At 51.3% G+C, this 20,959-nt stretch overlaps 1 protein-coding gene across 4 annotated transcripts in view; it reads right to left on the reverse strand.

Annotated features, from left to right (window-relative positions):
• The window catches only part of LTBP2 (latent transforming growth factor beta binding protein 2), a 94,874-nt gene that overhangs the window by 18,222 nt on the left and 55,693 nt on the right, over positions 1-20,959 (reverse strand). For all 4 annotated transcript variants that reach the window (XM_015599630.2, XM_015599629.2, XM_015599628.2 and 1 more), the window contains 8 exons: positions 16,615-16,689; positions 13,364-13,486; positions 10,253-10,417; positions 9,785-10,000; positions 8,647-8,666; positions 7,546-7,585; positions 6,499-6,612; positions 4,231-4,359 (listed from right to left, as the gene is read on the reverse strand). In XM_015599630.2, the coding sequence (XP_015455116.1) occupies positions 4,231-4,359; positions 6,499-6,612; positions 7,546-7,585; positions 8,647-8,666; positions 9,785-10,000; positions 10,253-10,417; positions 13,364-13,486; positions 16,615-16,689 (882 nt within the window). The remainder of the gene's footprint in view (positions 1-4,230; positions 4,360-6,498; positions 6,613-7,545; positions 7,586-8,646; positions 8,667-9,784; positions 10,001-10,252; positions 10,418-13,363; positions 13,487-16,614; positions 16,690-20,959) is intronic.

The following is a 20,959-nucleotide window of genomic DNA, read 5'->3' on the forward strand; positions in this document are numbered from 1 at the left end:
ACAGGTTAAGAGTTTAGCACAGTGCTTGCCTGGTACAAAGTAAGCACTGGAGAAATGTTAGCTGCTATTGCTATTATTATTATTATTATTATTATTATTACATTAAATCTATTCCACAAAATCCAAGCTCCTCAGCCTGGCATGTGAAATCTTTCATGAACTTGGCCCTCGCCGACGACTCTCACTTTGATTCCTAGCCTCAGCCACACAGGACCCGCTTTGAGCTTCTGCAAACACTGTTTCCTTGCCCGGGGTGGCTTCCCGCCCACCGGCCTGGCTGTCTCCTATTCATCTCCTGGGCGAGGCTGACCTCCCCCTCCAGCCCATATGCCCCTCCCCAGGGTTCTTTTAGGACCCAGCCCATAACAGTAACTGTTCATTTACTTGCTTTTTTCTCCCCAACTGCCAAGAATGTGCCTTACTATCTTAGTGCCCCCCAGTGCCCAGCACAGAACCCAAAAAAGTACATATTACATGAATGGAATAATAATCATTTGTTTATGGACAGCGTTTTCATCTGAGCAGTACTTTATAACACTTTAGCGCACAGCAGAATCACTGGCAGAAGGTGTAAAATGCACACTCCCAGGCCTACATCAGGAGAGTCTCGCCCAGCAGTACTGAGCAGGCCCAAGAACCTGCATTTTAATAATTCTCCAGGCAATTCTGAAGTAACTGGTCCTTACTTTAGAAGCTATAATACCAATGGAAGAGAAATGGAACTCAGAGGCAGAGCCATGTGTGGGAACTTGATAAAGGACCCCAAAACTGGCAGGGCCAGGATGACCGTCTGATAGATAAGGCTGGGGAAACCGATGTGCTCTGTGGAGAAAAATGAAATTGAAGAAACCCCACATCTTAACACACACACAAAGATGGACTCCAGATGGACTAAAACATGCTGCGAAAGGCGAAACTATTACTCTAATGAAAGAAAGTATAGGAGAATATCTTTGCGACATACGGGTGGGGAAGGAATTCTTAGATAAAGCCCCCAAAGCATAAAAATAAGGCCAAAAGCTGAATTTCAATACATTGGAATTGCAGATTTCTGTTAAAAGGACATGAGGATAAGGTTAAGGGACAGAGGACAAAATGGGAGAATTGCAGCATCCAAACCCAGGCAAGTATCTGAAATGCGAAAGGGACTCCAGAAGAGCCACGAGAAAAACCGGCAGTCACCGCCGGAAAACTGGGCAAAAGCCGGAACAAGCAATATCCCGATAAAGAAGCCCAGTGGCTAACCTATGAAGAGAGGCTCTTACTTATTTGTAAAGTATAACTGTTATTTTTCATATTGAATATTCGAATAATTTATATTAATCGATGATATTATTTGATATTCTAGAAATTGTAATGATTGACAGTAATAATATAAATTAATGAAATAATTCATAAATAAAGATAAAGTAAGTAATTAAAATAACAAGGTATTGTTTTACGAGACTGGCAAAATTTAGAAAGTGGATGTTTTCCTGGATGAGCCCTCATTAAGCAGCAGCCAGGCCCCATGTGAGAAGCGCTCACAGCTGACCTTGAGCTCCCACGCCCCTCCTCCAACTGTCTGTCTGGCAGAGACATTCCCGAGACCTAGGCGGCATGTGGTGGAACCTCTTGTCTATGTCAGTCCTGGTGACACCATTTCCTGCAGCAGCTACTGCTAGTCCTGGGCCAGCACCCTGGGCCGAGCCTACAGAGAGCAGTGCCTCTGGCCCACAGAGTCTGCCAAGGCTGCGAAGCCCAGAGAAACCCCTTGCCCACAGCCTCTCCCCTCGCTAACTCCAGCCCGTTCAGAGCACTGATGCCTGAGTCACCTCCCTGAAAGCCAGCTGACCACATCGCCTCTGCAGCTGCCACTGCCTGTGGGACAGTATCCAAGCACTTCAGCCTGGCACTCAAGACACTTCAGCGCTGGCCTTGGCCCCTGCCACTTCCTCCACATTCCCCACGCCCCAGTCTCACTGGATTTATCATTATTCCCAGAGCGTGCCAGGCCTGTTCACTACTCCGCTGTCTGCAGAAATGGCTCCCTTTCCCTAGAATACCTTCTGCTCCCTGCAGTCCTTTGCCCTGCGTGTATGGGAGAGTGTTGTTGGAAGCAAACTGTGCTTTGGGGCTGGAATGACTTTGATTCAGTTTCCAACTCTACCACAACTAGGTGCGAGGTCCCTGGGCGTTTCAATTCACCTCTCTGATCCTCGGTTTGCTAAACTATAGAATGGGGATAAGGATTTCTACTGCATGGGGTTGAGGTGCTGAGCTTTATATGATAAAATGCTTAGGACAGTGCTGGCATATAATAAGTGTTCATTAAATGGTAGCTACTATTATTCCGTCCCAGCTCAAACACCCTCTTCCATGCAGAACCAGTTGCTTCCTCACCCCACAGGGCCACCATTCATACCTTACTCATTGCACTGTCCCCAGAGCTTACACAACACCTGGCACCTAGGTGCTTAGTGCTGAGTACTGAGTGAATGATGCATGCAAGTCTCTCACTCTTCGGTTAAGGTAGGTGGGTTTGTCTCCGCTATTCCCCTTCCCCCTACAATCAGGTGAAGGGACCTGGTGGCTTTGGTCTCTGCAGAACATATCCTTAGGGGATTAAATCCTGAGGGGACCCTGGCAATGGGAAGTTTCACAGCTCTCTCAGCCTTTCCGAGGGGCCTGCCCGCTGGGCTGCCCCTCCCAGAACCACAAGGTGAGTCCAAAAACAGCAGCTCCATTCTTCAGGTGAAGGATCCATCCGAGTTATACATCCCAAGGCCCTGCTTGGAAAGTGCTGTGTCATTTTCTCTGTGAATTCTTTTGTAAAAATGTATGTGTTGTAGTATCAATGCCGCATATAAAAGGTTTGTGTTGGTAGCATCTCTACCCAGTGGCCCCATGTAGAGCTTCCCAGGAAAGTTCAAAGCCTTACAGGCATCTCCAAGCTGCCAAGGACCCATGCTCCTCTCGCAAAGGCATGCTTGCTCCCCAGTCTGCCAGGAGTCCCAGATTGTGTCCTCACAGGTCGCTCTTCTTTCCCAAAATGAAAGCAGCTCCTTGTCACTCAGAATTTGGAAACCTGGCTTTTTGTCTTCCTCTTTAGTCATGTCCCTGGACCCTCACACTCAGCTTCAGCCACAGTTCTTTGGAGCCTTTGTGAATGTTGCTGCTTTTCAGATTCATGTCTCCTCTCTGGTCTCAGTGCAGGTCAGCTTCCTCCCAGGTCCAGGTCAGAGCCATGGCCTTGGTTCTCACGGCCCCCTAACTTCCTGCACTCTGCTGCGTGGTGACCGGGTGCCGTGAATGCCTGGATCCTTTTCCACCCCAACACTACCTGTGGGGTCCCGAGCCCGTCTTAGGGGCAAAAAAAACTGCGTGGTCCCTGAGGAGGCCAGCGTGTAGCCAGGGTAGCAGAAGCAGGAGTAGGAGCCCATGCTGTTGACACAGCGCCCTCTTCCCGCACAGGGGTCCCTCAGACACTCATTGTCATCTGAGCAGAGGGAGGTGGGGAGGGAGGTCAGAGAGGCCTTTCTTTGGGCACCTGCCAGCAACCTGCTCGTGCTAAGGGCTGGACCGGGGATGGCGCTGTGTGACAAGGAGGGGATGAGGGAGCAGAAGGGGCCAGAGAGATGAAAAATCTCTTCAAGGCTGGGAGCCATGAAGTCAGCACATTTGGCCCACTCAGGCACCAAGGGCCTGAGGGCAGCTGTCCCACACTTCCTCCCTGCCACACGGCCCCCTCTGCCAGTGGCCCTGTGATCACTTCCTTTCTCCTTCAAGGCACAGTGGACGTTTCTCCTTTGTATAATAATATAGGGTGGGCATAGGCGGGATCAGGCTCACACCTGATGATTTGTCTTGGCTCCAAACCTCTCCCCCAGGGATGGCCCTGGTGGAGACACTTATAATAAGGGCAGGCCTTGGTGTGCTCTGCAGGCAGCAAGATGGCCAGTTTGAGGGGCGGGCTGAGTTCGGAGCTGAGGGCTCCGGGCATTGGTCAGGGACACCTTGGGGTGGCTTTCCACTTTCCTGGAGTCCTGGAGACTCATCGAATGGTGCTCCCAGAGACTGGTCTCCTCAAGGTTAAGGTTAGCTTTGTCTGCAGGGAATGTGCTCTTCTTCAACCCGCAAACCACACAGCACTGCTTAGACCTTCTGCTGCCTGGACTCTTGACTCTGTTCCCCAGCCCTGCTCCCAGCCGCCCCAGACACTGAGCGAGTCCAGGATGCCCAAGCACGTACCTGTGCAGTAGGCTTGGCTGGGGTGCAGCCGGTAGCCGGGGCTGCAGATGCATCTGTACCCATCTGGGAGGTTCACACAGGTTCCAGGGCCACAGATGTTGGTGGCTCCAGTGGCACATCTGTCAATATCTGAGGAGACAGAGCAAAATAGAGGTTATGGCAGGGCAGTGGATAGACAAAGGCAGAGGAACACAGTGGAAACAGTGTGGGACGCTGGGCACAGGGGCCTCCAAGGACCCACAGAAACCTCGTCCCACATCCACGTATATAGCGTGGCCTATGTAATACCTCCCAGGGCCCTGAGCCCCACCAGGATGGAGCTCGCAGTAGGGCATCCCTCTGACCGAGACCCTGTGGGTTCCAGCTACCCATGTCCCAAGTCCTAGCAAACGGCCTGCCCTGCTGAGGCCTCCAGCCTGACCTTACCCTGAACAGGGGCACAGAGCCCTCACCCACAGTGCCCAGAGCTTCCCTCCCCTGGCAACTCCTGCCCAGTTTCCCCTAGACAGACAGACACGTGTGGTGAGTAGGGTGCTTGGGGAGAACTGCCAGGGGAAGAGGGGAGAGGTGGTCTGGGGCTAACAGAGCAGGGCCTTGAATGCCAGGTTGAGATACGCCTGTATGCAAGGGGGTCACGCACGGTGGGGCATGATCAGCGCTCATGTCTCAGAAAGACCACTCATGCTGCCATGCCACCTTGCTCTGAAGAGGGGCCGGGAGGCACAAGAGACCCTTAGAAACCTGCCGAAATAACTTAAATGAGGACCGCCTTGGGTGGTGGTAATGGAGTAGAAAGTGGGGAGACAAGACACTGAATTCAGAAACACTTTGGAGACTCACCAGGACTCAAAACTGAGGCTACATGGTGGGGCAAGGACTCTAGCTTTTTTGAACTGTGTCCTTAATATCTGAGAACCACTTAGCACTTAGTACATGCTGAATGAGCAGATGACTGACTGAATGAATGACACTTTCTGCTTCTGTGCTGGCCCTGGACCCTAGTCAGAAGCCCGCACACCCAGGGTCCCCGCCACGCTGCCCCACAGCACGGAGGTAACCCTGGGGACCCAGGCAATGGGTTGGGACGGGCACCGCGGGGCTTGTGCATAGTGCGGCTTCACAGCATTGCTAAGTTGGACTGAATTGAACATGCACACCGGCCTGTCTCCGCCTGGCTCCAAGTTTGTGTCAGCCTAGGGGCTCATGGGGACCTCCAACCAGATTCTAAATGTCCTCCCGGAGAGGTGAGGCAGGGGAGTTGAGGGGTTAGGCAAAAGGTTGTGGGCGGTGGTTGGGAGGCATTCTGTCCCTCCACATAGCTGAGAGCTGCTGCTGAGCCTGTCCCCCTGTCCCTGCCTCCAGGTCCATTTTTTTTTTTTTTTTTTTGGTCAGAGACCCAGATTCCTGAGCTGAGCCTTTAACCTAGCTCATCTTGCCTGCCGGGCAGGGAGGGGACGAGGGTGTTCCCTGCAGCAGTGCTCTGAGGCCAGAGGAGAGAAGCTCTGGGGGTGGGGGCAGTGGGTTGCCCTGGTTCAGGCCTGGGAACCCCACCCCCCGACCCCCACTCTCTGACTGCTCCAGCAGGCTGCAGCCTCTCTCTTTGCCAGAGGAAATACCCTCTCCCCCAAGGTGGCCTCAGTCTGGGAGGTTAAGAGATCAGCAAGCCCCTGGCGAGGGCACAAGTGAGCAGGCACGTGCACAGGGAGCACCGGTGGTGACATCAAGTCCCCAGACAATGGGCCTCTGAGGAGCTCACATTCCAGAGCAAGGTGGGTTTGCCAGGGATCTCCCCCACACCGCACCCCCTCACCCTTGTTGTGGGAGGGGGTAGGGGAATGCAAGTGGTGTTAGTGGGGCAGGAACGCAGGCTTCCAGGCAGTTAAACAAACTTGAGAACTAGAACCAGTTTCCTTCCCGAAGGTCAGGAGGCTGCCCACTGCCAGGGCACTCAGTAGGCTCAGGCTCAATAGCCTGGAGGAGCCAGGCTCCTGGAAGCTCCACATGTTCCCTTCCCTCAACAGGGTACCCCAGATTCTCCTGGAAGGCCTCTGAGTAAGACCTTCCCTCACATGCCCTTTCTCTTTCCCCTTCCTGGTTAGACAGGTGCTCCAGACCAGGCTCTTGGGTTCGCTAGGGTTCCCTATGCTCTCCATGGTGTGAGGCTGGGGCTCTGAGCCTGGCCTGAGTTTGCTGGAGAAGATTCATCTGGTTGAGAGGTCCTGGAGTTGGCTCTGGCCAGTCACACCTCACGGGGCTGGCTGCAGGTACCTGGGGGACCCGGGGTCACCAGCACATCTATGGGGGTAGTCGCTTGCACTTCTTCCCAGGTCTTTGGAGTCCCCTGTTCAGGCAGTGGAGGTGTTGGTCTTCCTGTGGCATCTCCTGCAGAGAGAGGGGGAGGCCGAGTGGGTGGGCTGTGGCCCCTTGGCTGCCTGACTTCCTGCCCTGGACAGCGTTCCTTCCAGAGATGTTGGCAGTGGCCTCACCTTTCTCCCTGCTGTTCTGACTCGAGAGCCAGGGGTGGAGCCTAGGGCTGGTGGCCCCTTCTGCCTCCTAGCCTCCTAAACTAGACCTGGCCCCAAAAAGAGTCAGAATCTGAGAGCTCTAACGGGTCTTACAGCTCATCCAGTCTCATGCTCCATTTTATAGGCGAGGAGACTGAAGCTCGCAGAAATGGCCACTTGTCCAAGGCCACCTAGCTTGCTGGACACGGAGTCAGAGCCGGATCTCCTAGTTCCCGGTTTAGCATTCTTCCCCTTCTATTTGCAAAGCGCTTCACAGTTTACAGAGCTCTGCCAAGAACATCAACGTCTCCCCGCCTCAGAGGCAGCAGGCCAGGCCTTAGTGTCCATTTCATAGAAGAAGAAGAGGAAGCTCAGCTTTCTGACTCCGGAACACTGCCCTGTCCCCAACCCCAGCAGCTGGCAAGCAGGACTCTGCAGAGCCCTCGCCGTTCCCAAGGGAAGACAGGCCACTGGGCAAAGGGCTCTGGGGACCTGACCAGTCCTTACTTCAGCCAATGCTTCCTTTTTGGTCTCCTTTATACACTGAGCAGCACCGCGAAATGCAGAATGACTGCTGTGGTAGAGAAATATTTGCAAAGCATCACTATGTCTTTCGCTGGCCTAACGAGCCCCTTAGGTGTATAGGGCTCCTGGAAAAGCCCTATACACGCGTCATGTCATCATCCACAACCTCATCTGATTCGAGCCCCATGTATGTATCAACTCAGATGTAGTAACTCAACCACTAGATGCAGCTCTCTCCTTCCCTCCCTTTTCTGTTTCCTGGGAGCTGCGAGGAGGAGGAACTTACCTGGGACCCAGGTAGGTTCTTGAGTGACAATAGCTGTGACCTGCACGGAAATGGGAGAATGTCACTCTTGGTTGCTCTGTCACCCCCTTGACTCTCTCCCTTCCACCACGCTCGCCCCTGCCCCCAGGCTTCCCATCCAGCTCACTCACTTTTTCATTCATTCCTGGTGTTGATGAGTTCTTACTACATGCTGGGCATTTTGCTAGGCACTTTATGCTCATTGTCTTAATCTTCTCAACTATCCTATGATAGTAGGTTGCAACGACTAAATGAGCGGATGTACGTAATGTGCCGGCTCGGTGTCATATCAGCAAGCATCGTATCAATGCTGTGATCTCAGATACAGCAACAGAAGCTCCGGAGGTTAACTAGCCTACCTAGGGTCACAGGGCCAGTGTGGTAGAGCTGGGACCCCAGGCCACACGTGGTATCCCTCACCACAGACCACGGACAGAGGTAGGTGAGCCATGGGGAACCTGGAGGAGAAGATGGGCAGAAGGTGACAGAGGACCAGGAGCATGGCTCGGGGCTGTGGAGACATGGAAGTGGAACTTCGGTCTGCGGGGACATCACGTGGCTCTCCAGGGAGAGAAGAAGCTCATTGGAGAAACAGTGTTTGGGGACAGTCAGGTAGACAGGTTGGAGGGGCAAGAGACAGGGAAGGGATGAGCAGACTGGTGAGGGAAAAAGCAGATACGCTCTTCTGGAATGTTTTTCTAGGTCACTCAGTGTTTCACAGGGGACTCCTGGGCACAGGGAAGGGGTGGGATCCACCTTTCTCAGTGAAATAGTTTGAGGCTATGCCTCAACTTCCCCATGAGCCACTCTCAGAGGAGACCTTGAGATTTAAGCAAATCAAGCTCAGAAAGTGCCAAATCTGGAATTAATCCAGAACTAGTTCTAGATCTCATCCGCAGTGACACCCAGCAGTAATAAGACAGCGAAGCCCTCCCACTTCAGCATCTCTCCAAGTAAAATCCTACATATACTCCACCCTTCTCCCGTCCCTCCCTCATAGGACATTGCCTCATGGCCTCAAGGGCTACCAGGTCCCACTTTCTACCACGCTTGCCCAACTCCCTGGTGGGAGGACTCACTCACCTGGCCAGCTTGAGAGTCACCTGGGAAGGGAAGGTGAGAGCATGAGCTCAGGGAGGACAGTCTGGCTGCCTTCTCCCCTCCACCCACAGCCAGGGTTGGTTCAGTCTGTGACCCCCTAACCTTATCCCCAGCAGGTCAGCAGTGCAGAGAACTCAAACTCTTCTTGCCTGCTTCTGTCCCTCCCTCTCCACTGGGGCTGGCCACCATAGATTTCAAAATCCCAGGTCTGGAGGGCCTTCGAGCTGACTCACTTGGTGAGAGGAAATCTCCTGCTTTCCTTTAAGGTCTCCAGTGCCAGGCCAGTCTCCCATGGGTCCTCTCTGTGACTCTCCCCCTTGCACTGCCACCTCCTCCCTCCCAAGCCTCCAGCTATACCAGGTCCCTCTGCTTCTCACCCTGGGTTATGGGCCAGGGGAATAGTTCTAGAAAAGAGAGGAGTTGCTCCTGATTTCCCCAGTGCTCAGTTCCCATGACAACTAGGGTTGTCCTGACATCTCTGTTTGTTCCAGATATCTGGAGGACTTTTGGCTATCACATGGTTCTCCTGGTCCTAATATGTCCTTGGCTTCCTGTACTCTGTGCTACCAGCAACTTAGACATGCCTTCTGCAAGGTTACCCAGGGCACCTGCCAGGGGCGCCTCAAGCCCAGTCTCTTCCCAGCCCCAGGCTTCTTGGGCCTAAGGCAGTTGAGCTGGAGTTAGTGATCCCCTTAGTCACTCCAAGGCCAGGGGAGGGGATCTAAAACACCCAGACTCCCCAGTATCCACCTGCCAGCTCTTAAGGCCTTGCAGCGAGCACCAGCCTCAGAAGCTGCATGGCCAGGGGCAGAGGACGGAAAGGCCTGATCAGCGGAGGTAGGGCTGCTGCTGACCTCTCCCACCCCCACCAGCAACTCTGTGGGATGTGGGCACCTCTTGATCACATGTGGGAGAAAGGAAGGGAGTGAGGCCTTTCAATCACGACAGGCCAGGAGAGCAGCTTCCCAGGGCTGGGTGCTGCTACTCTAAACTCCCTGTCCTAAAGCCTCAGAGATGAGATGCCATGCATCCAGGATAAACATGCACCCAGTGGCTCTTTGAGGGGTTGTAACCCAAGGGGGAAGGGGAATCCCTCAGGCATCTCCCCCAGCCCAGATACCCTTGTCAGGGATGGTCCCGGCCTCCAGCCAGGTGCCGGTGGCCGCCCGGAGCGGTTGCCTCTCCGCTGGCCTGGGCAGGGTCCAATTGCTCTTCTGTTCTTGCTCCCTCAAGGGCCTGGCCAGTTCCTCCTCCTCGGCTTTCCTCACGGTCAGGCGGATGTCTGAGCTTGAGTAGGTGTAGCCATGGCCGGCAGGGCAGATCTCCCTGAAGGCCTCTGCAAGGTCAGTGGTCAAAGGACGTGCTGAAAGATGCCGTTCCTGCAGGGACCCAGCCCCCTCCCTCCCCTCCCTTGGGGGGACAAGGTTACTGTGGCAGCAAGGAGGGAGGGACCCCAGATTGGTTAAGGAGTCGAGCAGGAAGGAAGACTAGGGTCTTCTGGCTTGAGGTTAGGTCCAGGAGGGGGAAATGGCCACTGGCTTGGAGGAAGCCCTTTGGTGGCCAGAGCTGAGAGGGTACAGAGCATTACCTGTGCCAGGCAGGGGGCATTTCTCACACTTGCTGCCCCATGCTTTGCCCACTCGGCTACAGCAGCATATCTGCTTGGTGATCCTCTGGGCCAAAGGCAGGGCACAGGTGCCAGGCCCCAGTGACCGGTAGCACAGCCCTTGCTGCATGGAAACAGCCTTGTCCGCTGCAACAGACACAGCAGATGGGGATGGGCAGGTAGCCAGTGGGAGGGGAAAGGACAGGCAGGAGGGCAGAAGATAGAGGAGTGGCCGGTTGCATGTACTCAGATTGGCCTGGCCCAAGTCTCATTCCTAAAGTTTGGGGCCCTGAAAATACTCACAAAAACGTTAGGACAGATAGTTGTAGTAGAAGGTTTTAGCACGTCCTCCTACTACCTATTTGAGGGGACCGTTGCCTCTCACCCACGTGGAGAACCTGAGAGCAGGAAATGGGGATGTATCTGCTTGCCTCCAGGTGCTGAGTTTATGAGTGTTTACCAAAGCCCAACATGGGCTTGGGGTCAAGTGGGGAGCAGTGTGCTCTGAGGGCCACAGTCTTCTTCAGGAAATGAGACAAGGTGAGAACCAAAGGCCTGACAGGAAGCTTTGAGGACAGGGACACTTTCTTGGTCATCTTCGTTACCCAGATATACTACACAGCATCTGGTGCGGGCAGATGCTCAGTAAATCCTGGTTGAATGGATGGATGGATGGATGGATGGCTGGGTCCACGACTCAAACTTCGGTGGACCACAGTGAGTGCCACCACCACTGTTCCCTTGCTTATAAATATTACAGTCTATTCTCTTGTAAATTATCTCAACAGAAGATGAAGAGGCCATGCCTCGTTGGAAGAGACTGAAATCCTAAGAGGGCCAGACGAAGGGACGGGGGGTGGAGTGAAGGGGGCAACACTTATAGTTGAGGAATTGATGACTCTGGGGAGTCCTGGTCAGGATTTAGCAGCCCAAGTTCAAATCCCTGCTCCACCATGAGCTATAAACCTCCCTGGACTTTACCTTCTTTATGTGTGAAATAAGGGTGATAATGACGATTCCATGGGTGGCGGATGCCTGTATTTCTGACTGCCCAGCATCTATGCCCCCATATTCTGGTAACGGCACCCTGATTTTTCTATAGGATCCACCCCTTACCCCAGTCTTGGTCCATGTGATTAGAATGGAGGCTGACCCCACTTCCTGGCTGAAGGAGTGTGGCCCTTATGCCTAGTTATAGTAATTGGGTCAGGGATGAGCACTTGTCAAATAAGTCCAATGATAATAATCGGTGGGACTTTTCCTGGATTATTAGATAAGAGGTGCTTTTAATTTTCCTCTTTTTTAAATTGAGTTTGCAAGGTTGGGAGATATAGGCCTGGAGCATTTGGTGGCCACCTTAGAAGAAACTCTGAAATCGACACAGAGGAAACAGAGTAAGAGATGTCCTAAAGATGCTAGGGGTGCCTGGATCCTGCCAAGCCTGAGGCACACCTACCCCTGGACTTCCTAACTGTGTGACCAATGAATTATATGCTTATGGTGGTTCGAGTTGGGGTTCTGTCACTTGCAACCCAAAGACTCTTGACTAATAAACCTTCTTCACAGTGATATATGAAAATGTGCCTTGCGAGAGGTTACGTGCTATACACAGGGCAGTTATTGGTCAGTCCATGAGCCTGGGTGTCCAGGTGCAATTTCCGCCTCCAGCTGCCGCAGGGTAGGAGTGACTCAGCTGGGCATATCAGGAGGCTGCCAGCTGGGCGGGGTCGTTGTAGACTGCTCTACTAGCCCTGGTCAGGTGACAGGAGGAGGGCAAAGCTCAGAAATGAAGGGAGAGGAACTTCATGTCTGCCCTCTTACCTCCAGGGAGATGAAGCGTCAGAAGAGGCTGGAGTGGGTAACATTAGGAAGGGAGAGAAAATAAAGACCGCCCAAGGGCCACCTTTGCTTCCCTGTATTCTGGGTCTCTTTCTGGCACTAATAAAGATGTCACCTCAGACATTAAACACACCTGCCTGATAAAGGAATCTTAAGTGGGGGGAGGATGATGGGGAGAAGAAAGGGCTGTATGCTCCTCAAGGCCTTGATTACATGTCTCTGTCACCACAAGGTCTTCCCGAGAGTAGGCTGACAAGTTCTCCTTACTCTGGGTCCCCTCATTCTCTGGGTGTCCCCTCTCAAGTCTCTTACTGTCTCCTCTCCCTGGAGACACTCACTGGGCGGAGTCCTCCCTTCACAAGGGGTGCTCCCTGTGGGTGGTGCTGGAGTCAAGTTCATCCCACGGTCTCCTCAGACAGTTTGCATACTGAGGGCTTCGCCAGCCAGCTATAGGGAGCAGAGCCAGGGCTTGGGGTGGGGTGGCCCACCCAACCCAGGCAGTCGTTTTGCCGAGGCCAGTCAGGACTGGTTTTATTCAGCTCTGGTCAGGCCTCCTTGTCCTAGGAAAGCCCCGTCTGGGCCCTGGCGTCAGCTCTGACATGGGGCGGGGGCCTGGGGGCTGCCAGCCTGGGCCTCTGCCAGCTGGAAACCACAGAGGTCACTGGAAACAGCTGTCTGGGCATGCATGCACGCACACGCGGACACGAGGCTGGTATGACTCATGACACATATGTGTTCATGGACGCAGAGACACATTCAAAACTACAAGGGACCCCAGGATTATGGAAAGGCCTTGGGGCCGGGCAGCAGTGCCATTCATGCTCAAGACAGGTCCCCTCAGAAAGGTCTGCAGCTAAGTGACCGGGCTGCTAAGCTCAGGCACTGGAAGAGGCAGCCACTGCTCAGCCGGACATTAGAGCTGAGGCACCACACATCCCCCCAAAGTAAATGAAGCAACAGGTGGAACAGAAATGATTAGAGAGAGGAAAAAAAAAAAAGAAATAGTAGAAAACCTCAAATTGCAAAGCCCCCAAAGAAACGCCTAAAGCCAGAAGTGAAGTAGTAACTGCCTCCATCCCAGCAGCAGAGAACAGATCTGTTTTGCGCATTGGGCCCAGTTCCAGGTTGAGTCATGGACACTGGGCCCTGGGATAGGGCCTGGGGGAAGTTTCTGCTCTGGGCCTGGCCCGTGGACCCTGAGGGTCCCATCTTGCCTCCCAGGGTCCGCCACCCCCGGTCCCCGCCAGCACTCACACACACAGCGGCTCCTTGACGGGTCCAGCATGAGGCCAGGCCTGCAGGTGCACAGGTAGCTGCCCCGAGTGTTCACGCACTCCGAGTCCTTGCACAGGCCCAGGGTCAAGCACTCGTTGACATCTGCAGGGTTGGAGAAGATGGCCATGTGCCCGCCCCACCGAGGCCTGATGGAGGGGAAGGGCTGGGGCAGAGATCTTCCAATAATTTCTCCCAGTTAAAGGACAACAATAAGGGAGCTGCCATTTATTCTATGTGACCCCTCTCTCTGCGCCTCAGTTTCCTCATCTGTAAAATGGGGATAATAATAGTAACTACCAGTTAGTCTTGGATAGGTGGATCAAATGAGGTAAAAATTTCAAATCACTTCGTCTTATAACTGGTAATAACGATCGTAATATTAAGAGCTAATGTTTATTGAGTGCCTATGACGTGTCAGGTACCATGCCAGGCACTTTACATATGATACCTCATTTAATTCTCCCAAACAATTTTATTAAATAGGTCCACAAGTCCTCGTTTTATAGGTAGGGAAACTGAGGCCTCAAGAGTGACATGCCCAAAGTCACTCAGCTAGTAAGTGATATGCTGGGATACGAACAGGGGAAGCAGATAAGGAGACAATTGGGGTGGGAAGTTGGAGAAAGGGCCACCCAGTCCCTCCTAGTCAGCTTTCCTGAGAGACTTTAGAGCATCTCTGTAGGACCCAAGGTCTGGGGAACAGTGAGCTGCAGAATGGAGGGACCTCAACAAGGAAGAGGAGGCAGGCACTGGGGTGCAGAGAGTCAGGAGGGCACCTCTCCAGGTCCTTCAAGCACCCCCTGCTTCAGGCAAGCCACGCACATCCCCCAAGACCAGTGGATGTTCATGCCGTTCTCCAAGTAAGGGAGCTACATTAGCTCCTTTGTGATTTCAAAAATGTTTCATGCCAGGAACTTCTTCCTGCCAAGAGGAGGAAGCTCTCACACTCTAAGCACCAAAAAGTCAGGGCCCCTCTTGGTGATGATGTCTTCATTGACGATTGTGGTGGCAGCGATGATGGTGAGCATAAAAGGGTTGTGAGGGGCATCCACCTCCAGGGCCAGGCGATAACGCGTGGCAGCCTGGTAGCATCAGAGCCACCTGCTCAGCCACGGGCTTTGGAGAAGATGGCTCTCAGCACAGGAATGAAGGGGCTGAAAGGTGACCAACTCCTCCTTGGCAGGACGCCCTACTGGGAGGGAGAGCTAGGAAGGGAAACTGATCCATTTGCCTCCAGATTGCGGCCGAAGTAATATGTCTAAACACAAATCTAACTTGCCTCCTCTCTGCTTGAGAAGCCTCCAGACTCCCTATCACCTCCCAGAGGGAGCCCCGGCACCATTTTATGGTATCCGAGGCCCTCCACCATATTTCTCCAATGCCTGTGGTTAACTGGATGGCTTGGATGAGACCCCAAGATGCCTGTGTTCTCTCCCGTGTGTGTACAGGCTATACCCAGCCAGCTCAAACTACTCCTTTGCTTATGCTGTTCCCTGTGCCTGGAATGCCCGCATCCCCTTTAGCTGGCTAACTCTACACATCATTTAAGTCTAGGTCAGGTATCACCTGAAGCCTGATCCTCTAGTCTAGGAAGGACCCCTGTCATGTATCCCATAGCACCTAGTACATCGAGAGCACTTCTCTCATTGTGTGTAATTGTTTGGGTGTCTGTCTTCACCTGGGGCAGCAGCTGTGTCTTAGCCATCCCTGCGTACTAACACCTAGCACGATGAATGCAGCTCACAGCAACACCCCAAAATTATCCCATGGAAGCAGGAGAGAAGGATGGAGAGAGAGGAGGGATGGGGCATGCAGGTACAGAGTTGAGTGGGTCCCTTTACAGGCATGGAGGCCACAGTCACAGGTGTAGGAAGGGGGAGGTTCCCTCGGCATCTCCTATCCTGGGGGCTCAGTGGAGGGTGAGCAGAGAGCTCATCTGAGAGTTTGAGAATAAGTTTAACCTTCTGGGCTGGGAAACACATCAGGAGGAGAGGCCGCTGGGGATAGTTTAGATATGAACACCCTCCAAGGGCAAAACTACAGACATCTCTCCGCATCCACTGTCCACTAGGCCCTCAGCCCACTGCTCTTGATGGAGGCTGACCCGGGCTCGGTGGGGTCAGAGGCCTACCCTTTTTCCTGGTCCACCTTTACTTATCCATGGGCCAGAAATCCCCTCCAGGGCCTGGCACCCCACAGCCACACCGGAGCTCCTCAGACTCCTCTCTCCTGAAGAAGCCTCCAGGGAGAAGGTACCTAGGAGGCCATCTGGGTCAATCCCTTATCTCTAACCCAGCTTCACCCAAAGTAAGCCACACAGACAGTGATCTGTCCAGCTCTCTAAGCTCTCCAGAGGGAAAGCTGCCTCAGGTCCCCACTGACCTGTCAGCCCCAGGAGCTGCCCACAGGCTGGAAGGCCCTGATCTCCAGTCCACGGCCAACAGTGGCTCTCCTCTCAGTGCCTGAGCTGCTTGGTGGCAGCCGCTGCCCCCTCAGTGAAGGCTTCAGTCATCCTGGTCCCCAACACTCTCTCTAGAATTCCTTGTAGTGACAAAGCCATAGCTGAGCTCTACTTCCCAGCCCTCTGTCCCGAGGTGCCTCTGGGCCTTGTCCCTTTAAGGGCTCTCTAATGCAGAGCACCCTGGACCTCAGCTGGCCTAACAGAGCCGGTCAGCCAGGCCAGCCAGGCCAGGGTCTGTGCTATATATAGTCCCTCTCTCCTCCACCTGTGCCTTCCCCCTTCCCCCTCCTGGTTGTGGGTTGAGGCAGGGGGAGGCCTGAGCAGCTGAAAGTACTTCGTTGGGGACAGACAGTCCACAGAGGTCCCCACTAATTCAGGCTGACTTGATCTCTGACCCTGGAGTCAAAAGTCCTCCCATTCCAGGGAGATCAGCCCAAGAGGTGAGTGGATGTGTGGGGTCTGGGTGACATCATCAGACACAATACCACACAGCCCTAGAGAGGTGCTTGGCCCAGGCCCAGGATAGGGTGGGTGGAGATGGGGCCAAGGGGCTGGGCTCAGCTCCCAGGTCCTTTCTCAGCTCCCTCTATCACTATCTCCTGACTTCCTTGGGCCAGTAGAACCAGCAACTCCCACAGCTCCCTCAAGACGGGGCTTAGAGGTGCCTAGCGGAGACCACTCAGGCAGTGGCAGCTGCTCCTCCTGTCTGCATCAGCAGGTCTCGGTCATTCCCTTTCCCAAGCCCAGCCTTGGCCCTAGTCATCCTTACCTTGACAGTGAGTGAGGTTCAGCCTTTTGTAGCCCTGGGGACACTCCAGCTGGCCATTTTCAATCACTGGAGAAGCTGAGGAGTGAAGACACAGATAGGTCTCAATGAGGGCCCTTGGGCTCCTCTGTCACCCATGCTGGGAAGTAGGGTGCAGGTTGGATGTCCAGCCCTCTCTGCAGCTGTGAGGCCCCATCTCCCCAAGCTATCACCCTGGGCAGCTGTGCCTCCTTGGCTGACATCCCTTCCCTGGCTCCTACCAGGCTACTCTCATCCCACCTTGCTCTCAAAAATACTAAGTAACTATATATCTTATAAATAGTTATGATATTATATACAGTATATATTATACTACATCAATATAATACAATATAACACGATTGGACATGTTTTGTTATTACTTTTTTTTTTTTACGTTTTGTTTTGAAGCAATTATAGATTTGAGGGAAGTTGCAAAAAATAGTGCAGAGAGGGCCCAAGTGTCCATTACTCAGTTTCTCCTAATGGTTACATCTTATATAACTATAGTTGTTTTATTCTTCTTTAAATATCTAAATACAACAATTCACGCCCTGGCTAAATTTGGTTTATTATGATATTTGGTTTCAATGCTGTGGTAGCTGACAAAGTATCCTAGCTCAAGATGGAAGAACTTCATCAGTGATTGTACTTAGAAAACCATGACATTCATTTTTCACTCACATTTACCAACCATGTGATGCTGCTGTTGAAATCTGGCTAGTAAATTTCCATCTTCTCCACAGGTCAGTTTTTTGTTCTTACAAATTTTAAATAATTTTCAAATATTTCAAGTGTGCAAATGGAGATGGTTTATAGCATCCCATGATGAGAAACTAGTTCTCAGTGTTTTGGTGCTGATACACATTCTGCCTTAATTTCACACCATTCCCCTTTCTTTACAAGGAAAAAAAAAATCTATTTATGTTAAATAAAAACAGGGAAAACTCTCCATTACTTTGGAGGGACAGAGTAGTATGTCAACGTTCTCGAAAAACTCTAGCAGATACCCTAGTACTGACAGCCACCTGTCATCACAGAAAAAGACAGTAAATGTGGAACACCCATCTTTCTGTTTTTTTTTTTTTAAAGATTTACTCATCCTTAAGCAATTCTCAAGTAGTATACGTGATTTTCATAGACATTATTCCAACACAAAGTTTTATAAAGAAACCCTTATACTTTTAAAGGTCTTGTTTTACAAAGTTAACTGCGTGATGAATTTCTCTTCCTCCGGCTTTGACTTCATTGTGACAATAGCTTGCCTATGAAGACTGTGGTGAGGGAATTTTACATCTGGTGCTCTACATTGCCATTACCTTATCAGTCATAGATAGCATCAGCGGCTATACTTCCAGAGTTGTTTGGTACAGCTTATTTTTATTCAAGAAATTATTTACTATTGATACTATATGTCCTCTCGTTCATCCTTTCATTAGTGGCTTATAAAAAGATAGTTCTTCACATATTTTATTGTTAAAATAGATCCTTGAAAAAAACAAGAGGCATGTTAGAAATAGCTATACTTTCACCCAATTGTACAGACAACTTTGAGTGTCTCTGTTTTTTAATGTTTTTCTAATCAAGACACCTCTGAGTCCATCATTAGCTGCTACCTCTGGGGAAGTTTGTTAGTAACGGCAGCAGATAAAACTGTATTTCATATAGCTTTCTTGAGCATTTGGATCCTGGGCTCCATTTTGGGTCACATCTGAGAGGTCATTATTATTTTTACCTTGGAATATAGATGACTTCATATAAGAGGAGAAAGGTCAGCTTTGCATTTTTTAATGATTACTTGCAATTATGTTATTAGCATTATTTTGAATCCTGTTTCTTTGCAAAGATTTTTTTAAGAGTCACTTTGCTACTTAGTGAGGGTTGCTTTAGTTAAAACTAGACAACATAATTGAAAAATCCCATAAACTGAGCACTGTTGTATGTTGTGCGTTGTGAGGCCAGACAAACATAAGAGGCACTACCTTTTCTCAGAACTCCACTCTTCCCTGAGGATGCTTTGTGTGCCAAACATGACAGGTGACAGACTGACATGCAGGGTAAGTGAAGACATAAATAAGTCTACTCTTTTAAAAATTAAAGCTTTTTTTTTTTAAGTTTAAAAAGATGTAAATATAAGTTGTAATATTTGTCCCTGCCATGGACAGTCTTGCTCAGGGTCTGCACGTTGCTCCACCTAAGAGGCCACTGTGTGGGTGTAAATGTGGATTCTGAAAATGCTGACACTGAGACAGATGGAAGGATGGGAGAGAGGCTGGGAAGAGGGAGCACGTCCCCCAGCAACTGAACTGTGTGATTCACAGTGAGGGTGGATGGCAGGTGTCACCGCCCCTGCCACTCACACCAGGCAAGCCTCTCAAGTGCTCTCAACACCTGCAGGCTTTCCCTTGTCATAGCACTAATATGTTGCTCTGTGACAGCCTGTTTGCTCGTCCATCTCTTCCAATAAAGTGTAAGCTCCATGAGAATAGGAACCTTGTCTTCTTCATCACTGCTATGTCTCTAGAGCCAAGCGCAGCACATGGAACAGCATAGGCACTCAATCAAATGGAATAAATAATAATGCAAACACTAAAATGACGCTCACTATGGGCCAGGCCCTGTTGGAGGTACTTACTAATATTCTCCCCATTTTACCGATGAGCAAACCGAAGCACGGAGGGGTCACCCAGCAGGTGGATGGAGCTGGTATTATGATCCCAGGCACCTGCCTCCAGAGGATAAATTCTGAACCATTCCTCTCTACTGCCTCCAAATAAATAAATTATTGGATTCATGAAAAACTTAAGAATTCTCTAGGCAGAGAATCCTAGGGTCTGGAGGCCCCAGGGAAGTGCCTGCCCAGCAGGAAGTATATCACTCTTCCTGGGAACCCTCCCAGAAAGGGATCCGGAGATTGAATGAGGAATAACGAAAAAGACAAGGATATCCAGGAGGAGGTCAGAACTATTTGGATGCTGGGTATTTGGATCCTTGTGGCGGGAGCTCGGTACTTCTGGGAACAGCCATTATATTGCTGTGTTCCGGTTTTTAATAGCTGTTCCTTACACTCAGTTTCGCGTTGAGCTCTGCTTACCAGAAACATCCATACATTGGCCTTTGCCCTCCTGAACTGCGTGGAACAAGCCTAGCCACTTCTCCCTGAGACAGTTCTTTCAACACATCTCCGTTAACTCTTAGGTCTGGGCTGAAGGTGTCCTGCCTATCCATTCAACTCCAATTTTCTTGAGGGCTGTTGTCCTTTATGCACACGTAACTCATAAAACACAGCCTCCTGTCTGTGAAATTCTAGTCTAGGGTCCTGATTTTTGCTGTCTTCAAGCAAGCACAGGCCTCCCCAGAAGAATTAGGGAGATCTAGTTAGCTTAGAATCAGACACACTGTGGCGTTTGAACCCTCGCTCCACTTGTCCTAACTGCGTGACCTTGAACAAGTTCCACAGTCTTCTCAGAACTTCATTTTCTTCATCTATCGAATGGGAATAAAAAGCCTTAGCTTGCAGGTGGTTGTAACAATTAAATGATGAGTGACAAGCCTAGTGTAGCATAAAAGTTCAGTAACTGGCCACTACTATTGTTTTTAAAAGGGAAAGCTGCAGAATTCTTTGAAGAGTCAGCTCTCCCTGGAGATTCAGGGAGGGGCCTGGGTTCTGAGATGAATTCATCCTATGCCAGGCAGATGGAAAGACGATCTCACAGCAAACAGCTGGAGCTCACCACTGCGGGCCTCGAGCTGTGTGCCAGCCCTGTCTGCCCCAGCAAAGGGGCTTTGGGGTTGACACAACCAGTGCCTAGCCAGATGGGGCAGTGGCCAACTTTCCAGTCAACCCAGATGTCTGTCTTTCTCAGACAAAAACTCAAAAAATGTGGCTTTAATCAAAGTGGTTTTGAGAGCCAGGTGCTCTCCAGACCCTGGCAGGGGGACTTCAGAAACTCTGAGCAGGGACCTTTGATAAATCCCAAAGGAGCAGAAAGGTCAGCTGCATCTGTCACACAGAGAAAAGAAAGGCTAGCCTAGATTGACTGAGCTATCTCCCTGAGAAAGAAGGCACTAGGGAATTTTTCTGGAAGAAAAGGGATTTTGTGTCATGTAAATTGAGACTTCAAGACAAGTCCTTTTCCATGTCAGAAATAGCAGCAATCTACAGGGACCTTCTTTGACAGTCAGCATGGAGCCTCAGAAGCCAAAGGTGACTTAGGGGAAGCCATGAAGTCACATTGTTTCTCGGCTGCTGGCTGTATTACTTCTCTCATCCCCAATTCTGCTAGACTACCTCGTTGGGCATAGAGAACAAAGCCTCTTCTGAGGGACA

This window comes from Pteropus alecto, unplaced genomic scaffold, assembly GCF_000325575.1.
Source record: "Pteropus alecto unplaced genomic scaffold, ASM32557v1 scaffold8, whole genome shotgun sequence".
Taxonomy (NCBI): domain Eukaryota; kingdom Metazoa; phylum Chordata; class Mammalia; order Chiroptera; family Pteropodidae; genus Pteropus; species Pteropus alecto.